Source organism: Pithys albifrons, chromosome 8 (genome assembly GCF_047495875.1).
Source record: "Pithys albifrons albifrons isolate INPA30051 chromosome 8, PitAlb_v1, whole genome shotgun sequence".
In the NCBI taxonomy this organism is placed as follows: Eukaryota; Metazoa; Chordata; class Aves; order Passeriformes; family Thamnophilidae; genus Pithys; species Pithys albifrons.
In genome coordinates this window covers 39,381,182-39,398,623 of record NC_092465.1, presented here as the reverse complement: position 1 = coordinate 39,398,623, position 17,442 = coordinate 39,381,182, and the positions used below count along the sequence as shown (strand labels likewise).

General features: G+C 46.1%; 1 protein-coding gene across 9 annotated transcripts in view; it reads right to left on the bottom strand.

Moving 5' to 3' along the window:
* PCNT (pericentrin) overlaps nucleotides 1-11,945 on the bottom strand; it is a 97,676-nt gene extending 85,731 nt beyond the window's left edge. For all 9 annotated transcript variants that reach the window (XM_071562844.1, XM_071562841.1, XM_071562842.1 and 6 more), the window contains exons 1-5: nucleotides 11,818-11,945; nucleotides 5,925-6,125; nucleotides 3,617-3,667; nucleotides 2,647-2,826; nucleotides 1,786-1,929 (exon numbers count right to left, since the gene is read on the bottom strand). In XM_071562844.1, coding sequence (XP_071418945.1) covers nucleotides 1,786-1,929; nucleotides 2,647-2,826; nucleotides 3,617-3,667; nucleotides 5,925-6,125; nucleotides 11,818-11,880 — 639 coding nt within the window. In that variant the 5' untranslated portion in view covers nucleotides 11,881-11,945. The remainder of the gene's footprint in view (nucleotides 1-1,785; nucleotides 1,930-2,646; nucleotides 2,827-3,616; nucleotides 3,668-5,924; nucleotides 6,126-11,817) is intronic.
* Between the last annotated feature and the right edge of the window lie 5,497 nt (nucleotides 11,946-17,442).

Below are 17,442 nucleotides of genomic sequence, written 5' to 3'. Positions count from 1 at the left end.
TCACAGTTAAATAAAAGGTTATATCCAAACAATTCATACACAAGATTCACTGTGAATAAAATACATCATATTGACTTATGAGAGATCTACCTCTGTCTTTCATTTTCCATGAGTGAGAATCTCCCCAAGAAGTCAGAGAACACCTGTCATGTTTTAGATGCTATTTCTGACTGCAAAGACAAGTCAGATAATTCATCCCTATGATGGATTATCCAACATTACAAACCTATGAATCATTTTGAATTCCTCCAATATGAAGCAGAAACTGGACATACCAGTAAGAGGACAAGGAACAAAACCAGTCTGCCCTGCAAAGGATTTACAGCCCCTTACTAAATGGGGTTTTTTTCCCTCTCTCCACATCACTTCAAATGAAAGGAAAACGTTTCCACCACAGAGGTAACACAAAATGTGTTTTATTCATTTAAAAAATCATTTTTGTGGCTAAAAATCTTTTTTTTTGTTGCTAAAACCAAGAAATGATATTTAAGACAGTGTGTTTTCATCTGCTGTCAAAACTGACATGCTTCCACAAACAACATGCACCTTTATCACAAGAAGTATTTAGAACATGCCCAAGGTGCTATTTAGCGGCTTTATCCTTGTCTTCCAATGGCTTATAGAGCAAATCCCAACAAACATTTGTAGAGAAACTTGCCCTATTACCACCTGTTTTGCCAACAGCAAATAGAATTGCAAATAGAAAGCAGGATTTTTTTTTGTTATTTTACAAGATTTCATTTAGCAGACAACTTATTTTCCAGGGCATGAGCAACTCCTTCAAGATAATTCCTGGATTAAAAAGTCCCAGGTTTGTTTCTTCTAAATTTTTAAACACCCTCCTCTCCTATCCAGACATTCAAGACATGTAATCCCTCCCAGGGTAATTCTTATCCTGAAACCTGAAATAAATATACAGAAATAATTCTCTTTGGCTTATACAAGGCTCCAAAGACAACACAGATTCAGAGAGAACAGCCACTACAACACTGAGCATCACCAAAAAAGAATAAAGCATTTTGAAAAAAACTTTTTAAAGGAAATGAAAGGCTGCAGTATCTCTCATTATCCAGGGGTTACATCCAAGTTGTTGCAGGTTCCTGTGTGCCACAGGGGGTTGCTTCAACCCCCTTCATGTTATTTTAAATCTCTTTCTTTGAGCCAAGTCACATTCCTTCAGCACAGCAAGTTTCTGTTTAACAGCTGAGCTGTTCAGTTTGCCCAGGTAGAAACTCTGAGATTTCTTTGGTAAAGGAAAAATGATCACGTGCAAACCCCCAGAAAACTTCTTTGCAGAGAGAGTGCTCAGGCATTGGAATGGGCTGCCCAGAGAGGGGGTGGATTCCCCATCCCTGGAGGTTTTTAACCTGAGCTTGGCCGTGGCACTGAGTGCCATGATCTGGTAAAGGGACTGGAGTTGGCCCAAGGGTTGGACTTGATGATCTCGGAGGTCTTTTCCAACCCAATCCATTCTGTGATTCAAATTATTACAGCAATGGTTGTGTACAGACTCCAAACCACTGACAATACTGTGCAAAATTCCCTAACAATGGTGTAACTGATGGAAAAGGAAGTGCAATGACCTCTCAAAACAGTACACAAGTGGAAAATATGAGGATATTTCCAGGAATTCTCCGGAAACAAAACTCCACCTTGCCATGAAATCATTTTCCCTGCTGTGCTACAAACTATGAAGAGCTGTGCGATCAGCTCAGTTTGTTCCTCCATTCAGTCCAAACCTGTTCTCCTCTCTTTGTAAGGGAACAAACAGGAGCAGAGTCTCACCTGGTGCAACTGGAGCTGCAAATCCTGGATCTGAGCAGCCACACGCAAAGCCTCTTCCTGCAGCTCATCCCTGTCTCCCTTTGCCTGTTGGAGGCACCTGCTGAGCCTCAGGATGAGCTCATTCTGCTCCTGGACTGTGGTTTCCTACAGGGGCCACAAGAAATGCACCTCTGAAATGAAAATACTCCCAGGAGATTTGGAACCAAGCAAGTTTTCTTGAAGCAAAGCTGTTGTAGGGTCTGCAGTTTCAACAACTTTGCAATGGCAGATATGAAAGAGGAGTCTTACACTGACCTCAGGATGACAAACCTAAACAAAACTGACTTTTTAACCAAATTATAGGATGCCAGAAATGAAATGAACATTTTTACTTCAAAATTTATAGCTCTTACTAATGTGAAATGTATGGCTCTAATTAATGTAAAATGAGGTTTTCAAAAAGGATATAATGAATTTATTTAGTACCCCCTAAATTGTTTCCTACCTGTCAGCTCTTCCCTTCAGCCCTGTGAGAGGAAGTTAACGAGATGGGATACATTAATTACGTTAATCACATTAACCTTTTCAATTTATTTCTCGCCAACAGGAAATGTCTTTGTTTGCCCAGTCCCAGAAGGAGGAAAAAAAACACGTAAAGGGGCAAGTAACTACTCCTGGTAATAATTTACCTTTACACAGAACTGCTGCAGAAAAGGAATTCAAAATAACGTTTTTCAGGATTTTGTAGGATGCTGAATTTTGCAGTTCTCAAGGTGAAGCACTTCCCACTAAAAACAATACTTGTTTTGAGTTTTGCTGCCTAAGTACTTTTAGGATTAAAATAAAATAGTATTATCCCTTATCCAGTTTTATGGAACACACCTGAAGGTGCATGGAGTTGTTGTGCTGGGTGAGCTGGTCCTGCAGTTCATCCATCTGGGCAGTGAGTCTCTCCACTGCCTCCTGCTTCTCCACAAGCCTGTTCTCCAGCTCAGCTATCCTTGCTTGACACATCTCAGCATCACCCTCACTGTATCCTGCAGCAGAATTTCTCCTGCCTTTCTTCAGAAAAGAAACAAAAAGCTGTTTATTCACAGAAATAATATTTTATTTCTGGTTTGTCATTAGGCTGAAAATAAACTCAGCTTCAAATTTAAGCCCCAGGCAAATTTGACTTTAAAAGTAATTCAACATCTAGACTTTGCATTTAATAAAAACATTATACACATAAAGCCTTTAATTCTTAAAAATTCAAATAAAAAACATTCATAGATAATTAATTTTCACATGATACTTTAAGGCTCAAAAGCAAATTAAGAGTATTGTGATTCTACAGGACCAAAAATGGGGACAACATTCCATTTTGGCATGAATTGGGATTTAAATACCTTCCAACTGCCCATTTGAGGAGAGGGCAGGCAGAAAACCACCAAAGAAACCAAATTTTTACATCCATCTGTGCTGTCTGGAGAACAGCCCATCACAGGAAAAATACCAGTGGTTTCTTAGGAGCAATATTGTTGCCATTCTCACAGAGGATATACAGTATCTTGTCTTTTATTTTAAATACTTTTTGGTTGTGTTGTATGAAACAACTAAGAATGAATCTGCTGTTCAATTACAAACATTACTCAAATTTCCCTGGACAAAGTCTACAATTTCACTGAACTTCTTAGCAACCAATTTCACTGACAGAAAAGTGACTGTTTTACGCTGCAAAACAGTGAAATTGCAGCAGTTTTACATTGTTAACAATTCTAAATTAATAATTTTAGCAACCACATAATTCCAACAGGTTTCTTTCAGGCCTATACAGCTTTTTTGAACCAAAGAGACATTCTTTGACACTTACTTCAGTTCCATGATTGCTCAGTGCATCCCAGTTGGACAAATCAGCATCCCCCTGGTGAGCAAACAAAGAAACACTAAATCATGGCCATTTTAAAGGAAAACAAAAGAAAATAAGGGGACAAAATAAAGAAAATAAGGAAAATCAGAATTATTTTGCAAACACCATAAGCAAATGAGCCAGAAAGGTCCATGTTGTGAGAAAACATATCAGTGAGAGACTGACTTTAATGCTGGTCTTTCAGGGTAAAATGACCTAATTAACTGCAAAAAGAAACATATAAAAATTATTACAAATGTCTACCTAAATTTAGGGCTAAGCCTCACCACTGAGATTCAATGTTTGATCCTCAGCTGTTGTGCCTGGTCTGAGCAATCTTTAACCTATTACTAAAGAGGAGCAGGAGATTATTTAACAAACATGCTAAAACCACTCAGGTAATTACAAAAGAGGGAGTGTTTTCTGATACATGTCCTAAATGCAGCTCGATATTTTGAAAGGTATTTCCCTCTCACAAAATTCACGAGACCAAGTTGGTTAAATCTTGGTTGTAACAATGCCAAGGTCATGGGTTCAATCCCCTCTGTGGGCCATTGACTTGAGTTGGACTTGATGATCCCTGTGGGTCCCTTCCCACTCAGGATAGTCTGGGATTCTGTGACTATGGTACTATTTGGAAAAGCAGCCCACAACCCTTCCTGTATTTTAAATCTGCATGAAATAGTCTCCAGTATTTCCTGTCTCCCTGGAGGTGCCCTCTCCAGGTAACCCAGAATTCCAGCTGCTTTACAAACCAGCTATTTTGACAGAAGCTGTTTAGAAGCAGGAACTGATTTTAGTCTGGTTTTTAAGCTCACATTAATGTAGTGAGGACACTGCTATGGCTGAGGGGGAAAATACTGTATATTTATCTCACCCACTTTGGTGTGAAGCTTCATAAAACCCCTCTGCATTACACTGAAAGCATCAGGGATACCCTCAAAACAGAAAGCAGGATAATCCATGAAAATTGTACCCTCCATTACTGCAGGTTTCCAAATACACCAGTTTGATGCTCTTGTGGTGTTGTGAGGACACACCAACAGCTGGAGATATGCTTTTGATGCAGAAGGCACCACCTTCTTTGCACAGAAAACATGACCCCCTTTAGAGGGTCATCAGAACAAATATAATGAAACACATCAGGCACAAGCAGAGTCACATTTTAAACAAATCTTTTGGTGGAACTCACACCTCTGCTGGCTTTACCATGGCTACTGAGAGCTTGCTGTAAGAAATTGTAATTTTTCAGAAAACTTTAAGCATATTGAGGAAGCAAAGTGATACAAAACCAAACTAATGTGGTGCATTGTAAAGTCACACAGAATCACAGACTACTGTGAGTTACACAGAATCACAGATTCCCAGACTATTCTGAGTTGGAAGGGACCCACAAGGATCATTGAGTCCAACTCTTAAGTCAATGGCCCACACAGGGGATCGAACCCATGGCCTTGGCATTCTTATAGCCAAGTTTTAACCAACTGAGCTGATCTCAGGGTCCTGTCAGTTCTGCTCATCTGCTCCACCTCTCAATCCAGATGTGCCATTTCTTGAAGTCCCAGAAGCAAAGTCTGCCCAAAGAGAAGCCCACGGCAGCAAAAGGTGAAAGATCTCTATGGAGCAGCCCAACAGCTTCCTGACAACACCAGCTGTACACACCATATCATGGAGATGTTTTACTCAACAACTGACATCACGTTGTACCAGAGTGAATTATTAGAAGTGAAAACCCATCAGTTCCCTTCCTTCTCAATGGCAGCTCATTGACAGAGCCAGTGAGCTCATGCTCAACTACGTAAAACCACAGAATCATAGAATGGATTGGGTTGGAAAAGACCTTCCAGATCATCAAGTCCAACCCTTGGGCCAACTCCAGTCCCTTTACCAGACCATGGCACTCAGTGCCACGGCCAAGCTCAGTTGAAAAACCTCCAGGCATGGGGAATCCACCCCCTCTCTGGGCAGCCCATTCCAATGCCTGAGCACTCTCTCTGCAAAGAAGATTTTTCTCATCTCCAACTTCAATTTCCCCTGGCAGAGCTTGAGCCCATCGTGCCCCCTTGTCCTATTGCTGAGTGCCTGGGAGAAGAGACCAACCCCCACCTGGCCAGAACTTCCCTTCAGGCAGTTCTAGACAGCGCTGAGGTCACCTCTGAGCCTCCTCTTCTCCAGGCTAAACACCCCCAGCTCCCTCAGCCTCTCCCCAGTGCTCCATCACCTGGAACACTCACTATCCCAGACGAGGAAGGCAAGAAACACTAAGATTTACCTCAGTCTCTGCAGTCTCTGCCTCAAGTGGGTTGGTGTCTCCAGCCTTGCCCTGTGTGCCCCCACCAGCACCTGTGGGTGCTACTGGGAGCTCTTCCTGCGGAAGGTCATGCGCGTGGACAGCCGAGCCCGGCCCCGGCGCCGCCTCTTCCTGCGACTCCGCGACGTCGCCCGTTGCTTCTCGCCGTCTGAAGTCAGCAAACTGTCCAGAAAAGATTGGAAGAGGTAGAGGGAGAGGTAAGCAAGGAAAAGGTAGCAGGACCACAAGATTAACACAGTCATTGGTGACGAAGATCCTGTCTTGATAAAATCTATACAACTGCAGGACAACTGCTCTGTCTTCCTGCTTTCCATGGACTCACAACATACTGGCTGGCTGTGCCATTAAGCAACAAATCTCACAGCGGTACTGAAGGCTCATTTCAAAACAAGAATCAGATTTTACTCAGTGAAAGTTTGTGTGTTAACGACAATCCAGAATTACAGCAACGCAGATTAGTAAAGGAGCAAGTTGTCAATGTATTAGACAAAAATATATTAGGCAAAAATAACAATGGAGCTGCCTTTGTGCAAGACCAGCAAAAACAAGAAGCCCCTTGTCATGGTGCCAAAGCCAGCACACCCCTACAAACAGATCTAAACAGATCCTTGCCAGCGTGAGCTTTGAGATTAAAATCAACGGAAGTGAATCCTCATGCTCCCTCCCTGCCACTCTCTGAAGAGAATACAGCAAAACTTCCTCACCAGAAAGCAGCCCCCAGTACATAAATAGAAAATCAATTAAGCCAGGTCATTTTAATTTCTTCTGTTGAAGAATCAGATGCTCTACTTTATCAGGCTATCATAGCCCTAGGAAGCCCCAGGGACCTGTAAAGAATGTCACTGACAGAATTTATTACCCAACTCTCCCCAGCACCTTAAACAGCTTAAAAAGGATTATTGTTATTTTCAAGTCTAGTATTGTGTTTAGGCAGCAATTTCAAGTCACATCTCACAGCATAAATACAGACACCCTTCTTATAAGGAAAAAGCCTTCTCCAAGGTTAAAGCCATAGATTATCAAGTGCAGTGTTATGGTCTTGTGATAAAACAGGTAAGTAAAATGATTGGATCACAGAATCATAGAATGGATTGGGCTGGAAAAGACCTCCGAGATCATCAAGTCCAACCCTTGGGCCAACTCCAGTCCCTTTACCAGATCATGGCACTCAGTGCCACGGCCAATCTAAGGTTAAAAACCTCCAGGGGTGGGGAATCGACCCCCTCTCTGGGCAGCCCATTCCAATGCCTGAGCACTCTCTCTGCAAACAAGTTTTTTCTCATCTCCAATTTCCCCTGGCAGAGCTTGAGCCCATCGTGCCCCCTTGTCCTATTGCTGAGTGCCTGGGAGAAGAGACCAACCCCCACCTGGCCAGAACTTCCCTTCAGGCAGTTCCAGACAGTGCTGAGGTCACCTCTGAGCCTCCTCTTCTCCAGGCTAAACACCCCCAGCTCCCTCAGCCTCTCCCCACACCACTTGTGCTCCAGTCCCTTCTCGAGCCTTGTTGCTCTTCTCTGGCCCCGCTCCAGCCCCTCAATCTCTTGCCTCAACTGAGGGGCCCAGAACTGAACACAACACTCAAGGTGTGGCCTCCCCAAGGCAGAGTCCAGAGGAAGGGTCACTGCCCTGGGCCTGCTGGCCATGCTAGTTTGGATCCAGGCCAGGATCCCATTGGCCTTCTTGGCCACCTGGGCACACTGGTGGCTCCTGTTGAGCTTCCTGTCCCTCAGTCCCCCCAGGTCCCTCTGCCTGGCTGCTCTCCAGACACTCTGTGCCCAGCCTGGAGCGCTGCAGGGGGTTGGGGTGGCCAAAGGGCAGGACCTGCACTTGGCCTTGTTGAACTCCATCCCATTGCAATCAGCCCATCTCTCCAGTCTCTCCAGATCCCTCTGCAGAGCCCTCCTGCCTTCCAGCAGCTCGACACTCCCTCCCAACTTGGTGTCATCAGCAAATTTGGTGATGATGGACTCAATCCCCTCATCTAAATCACCACTAAAAGTGTTAAACAGAACTGGACCCAGCACAGACCCCTGGGGACATCACTGGTGACCAGCTGGACACAGCCCCATTCACCAGCACCCTCTGGGCCCTCCAGCCAGCTCCAAATTCTACCTGCAATACCTATGAAAATCCACTCCTTGACAGCTCTTTTCCTGTCCATCAGCCCCCTGGCACAAAAGTCTTGTCTGTGTATTCTCAGGGTGAGAAATGCATCTCGTTCAGTTCCCTTAAAGCAATTTCTACCTGACAGCTCAGCTACTCAACAGAAATCTGGTTACACATCTGGCTGTTTCTGACCAGCTGATAAAACACTGAGGGTACAAACAGCTTATTTTTAACATTACCCTTTGTAATTTCTACAGTTATTAATACTGAATAGAGATTGAATGAGCACCAGATGTTCTGTGTCTTTCATAATAAGCAAAATTAACAAAGCAAAATGAACAAATCTAATCCAAAGGCAGACACAAATATGGTTCTCTGAAATCAGGTGTTAACTCCAGCACTTACTGATGGTAATAAATGTCAAAAACAGCTATAACACTAATTAACCTGATAACATGGGGAAAAGGGGCAGGAGGAAACCTCCAGAAAAACAGAGGAAACTGCTGAAGCAGGGAAAAAGGGAAAACATAATTAAAACAACCAGAAAAGATGAGAAAGGAAAGGCAGAGTGGGCACTGCAGAGAGCAGTTAATGATTTCATGAAGGGACACCAGGTTTGTGCCAGTAAAATACCAAGATTTGGCATGACTGAACACACACCCATGAATTTTTACATGCAGAGCCAAAGAAAACAAAGCATATTTTGTCCCATTCACATCCATTAAACATATGAAATTATAACACACATCATGCAAAAATATCACACAGAATCCCAGACTATTCTGAGTTGGAAGGGACCCACAAGGATCATCGAGTCCAACTCTTAAGTCAATGGCCCACACAGGGGATTGAACCCATGACCTTGGCATTATTATAACCAAGTTTTAACCAACTGAGCTGATCTCAGAGTCAATATTGGGTTTCCAAAGCCTTCAATCAGCTACACAAATTCAAGCATCAGTGTAGGAGTGTATCAGGTTCACAGTAATTCAACACAAAATAGTGTGAATGTGAAGGAAGCCCCTCCCTCATCCCAGTGAGATTCCATCACATCCCTACTGAAGACCTGATTCTCCCTTTGCTTTTCAGAAATCTGCAAAGGCAAAAGCTTCTCTTTTAGCAAAGATGCAGCAGCCCACAGGGAACCCTCCAGAACACACAACCACCCTCCTGTGGGTGCCAACACACTGCAACTTCTTCACCAGGACCAGTCAGGTGAATATTGATGTGCTGCTTTAGGTGCTTCAGAAATCAGGACCAAAAGCAACACCCACAGAAAATGGAACTGAAAAAAAACCCACATCACAACCCAACAGAAAGAGGTTGTCCAAACAAACCCTGGAGGAGCTCCTGGATACAGCAAACACCAGCAACAAGTGCTCTCAGACAAAAGCGGCACAGGAATATTTTCTGGAGCTTTCTCAAAATGATGAAGCAGGAAAACTGCCTGGAAAAGCTGAACTCCTTTTTCTGCTCCTAACATGTAAAATTCAGGAAGAACAAAAACTTCTCACACCTGAGGGCTCTGTAAGTAGAGGCAGAGGTGGCCAACATGCAGATTAGCTAATGTGGGGTAGGAAAAAACAAGAAGGAAAAAGAAGCATTGAATACTTAGGGTTTGTTTTGTTTCTCAGTTACTACCTTGGCTATCAGTATTGTATTTATTAAAAACAAGACCCAAAGTACCTGATACAGTCAGTGCTTCTCTGTTCATTACCATTTCTAACTAATAAAACAGTTCAGTTTCTTCTTGGTTGTGGGGGTTTTTTTAACTTAAATGCATCTAATTATGGAATTTTTATTCCTACATGAAATAAAATAATGCAAGTAGTGGTCTGCAAATTAAAACATTTACATTGTATTTCTTTCACAGAATCATAGAATGGATTGGGCTGGAAAAGACCTCCGAGATCATCAAGTCCAACCCTTGGTCCAACTCCAGTCCCTTTACCAGATCATGGCACTCAGTGCCACGGCCAAGCTCAGTTGAAAAACCTCCAGGCATGGGGAATCCACCCCCTCTCTGGGCAGCCCATTCCAATGCCTGAGCACTCTCTCTGCAAACAAGTTTTTTCTGCTCTCCAACTTCAATTTCCCCTGGCAGAGCTTGAGCCCATCGTGCCCCCTTGTCCTATTGCTGAGTGCCTGGGAGAAGAGACCAACCCCCACCTGGCCAGAACTTCCATTTATTTATCTTGGTGTTTTTAGGAACCTTCTGGTGCCCACAGCCTGACAGCCACAGAACAGAGCTCTGTGACAATTTAATAAGCATTTCAATAATCTACCTCTGGCTTTCTAAACCCTCTCAGCATACCAGGTATGTGATCCCAGGCAGCAGCAACATTGATGGGGCTGCCACAACTTTTTTTTAAATGGAAAGATGAGATTTAGCACATAGGGCTAAAAAATCAGTAAATGCAACACTGGCTCTGCACACACAATATGAAATGTAATGCAAGTCTGTGCTTTTTTTTTCAATGGCAAACAACAGCTGTGCAACAGGTGGGAACTAATAACTTATTCAAGCCATGTCTATCACATTGTCTATTGACTATAAACAGATGCTGCACTGAGAGTTAACTGATGTTAACAGAAATGTTAACCCAAGTCTTGCCAAACCAACATAACTTTCCACAAACAAACTAACATAACAAACTAACATAACTGAGCCACAGACTGGCAAGAGACATCCAGAAGGGAAATATGACAAAAACAGTTCAAAACTCAGCAGAAATGCAGAATTAAAAGAAAAGTAACCAGGCATTTCCAACCAGATTCTTGAGCAGTGACCAAAACAAAGCAGAAGCTTCTTTTTTACCTAAGGGAGTTAATACATATCAAGTGTTAATCACATGGTTGCAGACAATAATTACTAAGAAAATGTTATCTTTCTACATGAGCCTGCACAGTCCCCAGGGAAGACACCTCACTGCTCACAGTGTATGAAATGTTTGCCACCAGCACGACTGGAAATCAGGAAACCCAACCCAGCCCTCCACTAACCCACACACAGGCAAGAGGATCAGCCTCTGAAATAATCACTGAACATGCAGAGTTGGAAGGGACCCACGAGAATCAGTGAGTCCAGCCCTGCACAGGAGCACCCCCAGAGGATTATCCAAACCCTCCTGGAGCTCTGGCAGCCTTGGGGCTGTGCCCACTGCCCTGGGGAGCCTGGTCAGTGCCCACCACCCTCTGGGGGAAGAGCCTTGTCCTGAGATCCACCCAAACCAGCCCTGACACAGCTCCAGGTCATTCCCTCGGGTCACATTCCCTCCCTTGTGTCCCTGATCCCCACCGAGCAGAGATCGGTGCCTGCCCCTCCTCTTTCCCTCAGGAGACACTTGTAGAACAGAACAATAAACAATAAAACACACAGCGTCTGTCCTTTGGGATTCTGACTAGAAACGCAGCTTTCCCCCACACAACCGAACCTTAGGTGAAAGTGGGAGAGCTGGGAGGAAGAAACCCAAACCCAAACCCAAACCCAAACCCAAGCAGGCCCCGAGGGACGGTGTATACACTGCTGTGGCTGTTCGGGGCTCTGCCGGGATGGACGGCAGCCCCGCGGGCAGCCCGCACTCGGGAGCGCCGCTGGGCACGGCTTTTCCCGCAGAGCCTCCCGGGGTTCCCAGCACAGCCCCGCGGCCCCGCCGCTGCCCGGGCCCCGCCACGCAGGGACAGCGCGGGCGGGCTGAGGCGATGCCGCCCCCGCGGCCGCAGCTTCGTCCCCGCAGGCTTCTCTCACCCTCTCCCTGGCCCTGCCGGCCTTCAGCCTGCGCTGCGGCGGCTCCTCCCGCGCCCCCTCCATGCGATGCGGGTCGGGCCGGGCCGGGCCGGGCCCCGCGCTCTCAGCGCGCCGTCATGGCCGCGCCGGGACCCTGCCCGCCCTCAGCAAAGCTCCCCGCGGATTGGCCGTAGCGCCGCGCCCGCCGGGGCCGCCCAGCCAATGGCGAGACCTCTGCTTGGCACGGCCACGCCCCCCGCCCTAAACTGCCACTGGGATAGGCCAGGCGGGACGGGGAGTGCACCTGGCCCCGCCCTCTCCCCGCCCACCGCGGGACGCAGCCAATGGGAGGTGCCCGAGACGTTTCAAACGGGCCGCCGGCCATGGCCCCGCCCACCGCGGGAGGTAGCCAATGGCGTGCGGGGGCGGTGCCCCTCGCTTTCCCGCCCCTTCTCACTCTTTCCCGCCCTTTCCCGCCCCTTCCCCGCCCCTTCCCCGCCCCTTCTCGCCTTTTCCCGGCCGTTCCCGCCCCTGTCTTTTTCCGCTCCCGGCCGGGAGCCGCCCTCGGCCTGTGGGAGGCGTGCCTTCCCGCCCCATTCCCCTTCCCACCCCGTTCCCCTTCCCACCCCGTTCCCCTTCCCACCCGTGTCCTTCCACCCACGTCATCTCAGTCACAGCTGATGGGTCTGCATGCCCTGGTTATTCACGTTCCTGTTACTTATTCCTAGTGCTTCCCGACGCTTATTAGCATATATATATATATGTGTATATATATGCGTGTATGTGTATATATGTGTCTGTGTGTGTGTATGTGTGTGTGTATATATGTGTATATATCATGACTGGGCTTCTTGAACGAAGATTTGAGAAGGGCACTACCCACGCTTGCTGCAAGCTGCTGGTGGCTAAAAAGGCCGATACGGGATAGGCAGGTCCGGTCACAAAAGGCACAGCGGAACGTCTCCCTGGGTGACATTGGCAAGGAACGGTTCTTTCTGCGGTGTCTTTTCTCCTCAAGACTGACTCTCTGAGCATTCTCAAAGGAAGCAGCAGCATCGTGAGTGGTGTGTCTCCATGAATCCCGAGGCCAGAGTGGACCATTGTTGGCAGTCAATATGGCCAAGGCTGAGGTGTTGTTTCAGGCAGTCCTTGTATCTCTTCTTCGGGGCTCCTCTCTTGCGGCAGCCAGTGGCGAGTTCACCATAGAGCACAATCTTTGGGAGGCAGTGGGTGATCCTCCATCCTGGAGACGTGCCCCGCCCAGCGCAGCTGCGTTCTCATCAGCATGGCCTCGATACTGCTGACCCCTGCCTGTTCAAGAACAGACACATTGGTCATGTAATCAGACCAGTGGATGTTTAGGATTGAACGGAGGCAGCGCTGATGGAAGTGTTCGAGAAGCCGCAGGTGGTGGCGGTAGATGACCCAGGATTCAGACCCATATAAAAGAGTAGACGGTACGATGGCTCTGTAGATACTAATCTTTGTACTTTTCTTCAGGTGTTTATTGGACCAGACTCTTTTATGGAGTTTTCCAAAGGCTCTGTGTGCCTTTGCTGGCCTGTTGTCTATCTCTTTGTCAATCTTACCGTCTGAGGAAATGATACTTCCCAAATAGGTGAACTGCTGGACTGACTTAAGCTCTGAATTGCCTATGGTGATGTGAGGATGATGGAAGACTTCTTGAGGTGCAGGTTGGTAGAGAACTTCCGTCTTCTTCAGGCTGACTTCCAGCCCAAAAAGCTCAGCAGCCTCTGCAAAGCAGGATGTGAAGTGCTGCAGAGCTGCTTCTGTGTGAGCAACGAGGACGGCATCATCAGCAAAAAGTAGCTCACGGACAAGGTGATTCAGGGTCTTGGTGTGGGCCTTCAGTCGCCTTAGGCTGAATGGGCTTCCATCGGTACGGTATCGGATGTAGATGCCGTTTTCTTCATCGAGGTCTGCTGTGGCTCTTTGGAGCATCATGCTGAAGAAGATTGTGAATAGAGTTGGTGCAAGAACACAACCTTGTTTCACACCATTGGTTATTGGAAAGGGCTCAGAGAGTGCATCACCATATCTGACTTGTCCACGCTGATCCTCATGTAGCAGGATGATCATTTTGAGGAACTTGGGGGGACATCCTAAACGTTCCAGGATCTGACACAGGCCTTTTCTGCTCACGGTGTCGAAAGCTTTGGTGAGGTCAATGAAGGTTATATAGAGACCTTTGTTCTGTTCCCTACACTTCTCTTGCAGTTGTCTGAGAACAAATACCATGTCTGTGGTGCTCCTATTGGCTCTGAAACCACACTGGCTTTCAGGTAGAAGATCTTCTGCAATAGTGGGTACTAATCTGTTCAGAAGTATTCTTGCAAGGATTTTACCAGCAATGGAGAGCAAAATAATACCTCGGTAATTTGAGCAGTCTGATTTTTCTCCTTTCTTCTTGTACAGGGTGATGATGACTGCATCGCGGAGATCTGGTGGTAGTTCTCCTTGTTCCCAGCAACGCACAACAAGCTCGTGGAATTTGACATGGAATGCTTGACCTCCATGCTTCCAGATTTCAGGTGGAATTCCATCAACCCCAGCCGCCTTGCCAGTTTTCACCTGTTCTATGGCCTTGAGTATCTCTCCCATAGTAGGGGCAGCATCCAATTCATGTTTCACCGGTTGTTGTGTAATGTGTTGAATTGCTGAGCCTTGGACTACACGGTTGGCACTGAAGAGAGTCTGAAAGTGCTCAGACCATCGGTTCAGGATGGAGGTTTTATCTGTTAGAAGCAGTTGACCATCTGCACTGAGTAGGGGGCTTTGAACCTGGTGTGTGGGTCCGTACACTGCTTTCAGGGCCTCATAGAATCCTCTTTGGTCACCCAAATCTGCGCATAGTTGTGTCTTTTCTGCTAGGTCGAGCCACCATTTGTTCTGGATGTCTCGAAGTTTCTGTTGGAGCTTGCTGCATGCAAGACAAAAGGCGACTTTTTTTATATGGCAAGATGTCTGAGCAAGGTGTGCTTGGTGAGCAGTTCTCTTCTTCTTCAGCAATTCCTGGATCTCTTGATTGTTCTCATCAAACCAGTTTTTCTTTGTTTTTCTTGGAGGAGAACCCTAGGGACTCTTCAGAGGACTGCAGGATGCAACTTTTAATATGTTGCCAAAGCGCTTCAGGAGAGGGATCTATGGGATTATCTTTAAGTCTAGTTTGAAGGTTTACCTGGAAGCTGTCTCTCACTGTGGCTGTTTGAAGATTGCTGACTTGGAGCCTCCTCCTTGGAATGCCGCCTCTCTTAGGTTTGGGCTTGAAGTGGAGGTTAAGTTTGCGGCACACAAGGCGGTGTCTGTTTGATATTCTGCACTCGGCATCACTCAAGTATGACGGACATCACTGACATTTCTCTGTTGTACTAAGATATAGTCAATGAGGTGCCAGTGCTTGGATCAAGGATGCATCCAGGTTGTCTTCAGGCTGTCTTTCTGTTGAAAGATAGTGTTGGTGATGGTAAGCTGCTGTTCTGCGCAAAACTCTAGCAGGAGGCGTCCGTTGTCGTTGCAGTTTCCAACGCCATGCTTGCCCAGGACTCCTTTCCAGGCTTCAGAATTCTTACCTACTCTGGCGTTGAAGTCACCAAGGATTATGATCTTATCATCTGCAGGAACATTTTGGGTGAGGCGGCGCAGGTCTGTGTAGAATTTGTCTTTTTCTGCTGGGTCAGCTTGGAGAGTTGGGGCATATATGCTAAAAAGAACAACATGTTGCTTGTTGTGTAGAGGGAGGTGTAAGGACATAATGCGATCGGAATGACCTGTCGGCAGATTTTCAAGGTGTGAGGCAATGGAGTTTTTAATCATGAAGCCAACTCCTGAAAGGTGTCTTTCGGTTTTGGGTTTGCCTGACCAGTAGAGTGTGTAGCCAGCACCATGTTCTTTAAGGCTGCCTTCCTCATGAAGACGAACTTCACTGAGAGCAGCAATGTCAATGTTGAGCCGTGACAGTTCGTGGGCAATTAGAGCAGAACGACGCTCAGGACGTCCACTATCCCCAGTATCAAACATGGTTCTGATGTTCCAACATGCGAGTGTTAGTTTGAGCACACCTTTGCAGGCAGGTGTATGCCTTTGAAATCTCTTTGTTTTTGTTTGACTGCATGGAAGATGCCGGTTGGCTGCGGTTATCCAACCGGGTGTGGAGATGAGCTTTGTTTAGGCCACCTCTGCTAGGCCCCTCTCCATGTGGAGCAAGCAGTGCTGTCCCTAGAAAAGGCTGCTTGGTCATTCAGGATGCTGCCGCAGGAGACTGTCATCTCTGGGGTCAAGTCTCTAATGACCCATATCCTGAACCGCCTGCATGCAGGGTTGGGTCTGCGGCTTCCAGCTGCTTCCTATCACCTGCCGTTTTTGACCCTCACCTGTCACTACAGGGCTTTGCAATGTGGGTAAACCCTTCAAGCCTGCGCAATGGATTTTTTAGGTGAGGCACAGCGTGCGCAGAACTGGCCCCACCCTTTACTCCTAAGGTTCATCTGCAACGGCCTAGCGAGCTTGGACGGTGACAGTGAATACCTCAGGACGTAGGTTTGGTTAGAGTATCCTTCTCTTAGATGGATGGCCTTACAGGGCTAAACAAGCTTCATCTGCCCGGGTTTGGGGTTGGAGTTGTCCTTCTCCTAGGATGGTTGCCAGACGGCTGGCGAGCCTATCCTGCCCGTGGACACACTTTGTCTGACCCTTCAGCTGAGACCTGTCTGGCATGGGAGACCCTACCAGCGGCACAAACCACCTCCAGCATAGCTCTCAACCTCATGAGAGCACGCAAGCTTCTCCCCCGCGACAAGGGGGTGTCCCCGGAGAAGTGTGTATATATGAGTGTGTGTGTATATATAGAGTGTGTGTATATATATAGTGTGTGTATATATAGAGTGTGTGTATATATATGTGTGTGTGTATATATGTGTGTGTACATATGTATTTGTGTGGGTGTGTGTATGTATATATGTATATATATATGAGTGTGTGTGTATATATATGTATACATGTGTGTGTATATATGTGTGTGTATATATATGTATGTGTATACATGTGTGTGTATGTGTGTGTATATATGTGTGTGTGTGCGTGTGTGTATATGTGTGTGTGTGTATATGTGTGTATATGTGTGTGTGCGTGTGTGTATATGTGTGTGCGTGTGTGTATATGTGTGTGTGTATATATATAGATGTGTGTGTATTATATATATGTGTGTGTGCATATATATGTATGTGCATATATGTGTGTGTATATATATATGTGTGTGTGTGTGTTGTGTATATATATGGGAGGTGTGTGTATATATATATACATATATAGACATACACACACACACACACACACAAATATGTGTATGTATATATATATATACATATACATATATATATACACCCTTATAAGGTCTCTGAGGGGCTTCCCTGCGGGTCTCTGGTGGTTGTCTCTGTCTGGAGCCCCCAAAGTTCTGAGTGACCACATTGTTACCTATTCCTGTGAAAACAGACAAGGTGCACACCAAAAGGTCTGCACCCCATGACCAGGAATGTTACAATTTTAAAACCTCTCTAGTAATTTACAGATGAAATATCAATAACCAACCAAGATCTTCATTTCCCTCTGTGCCCCACTCATGGGGGGTCC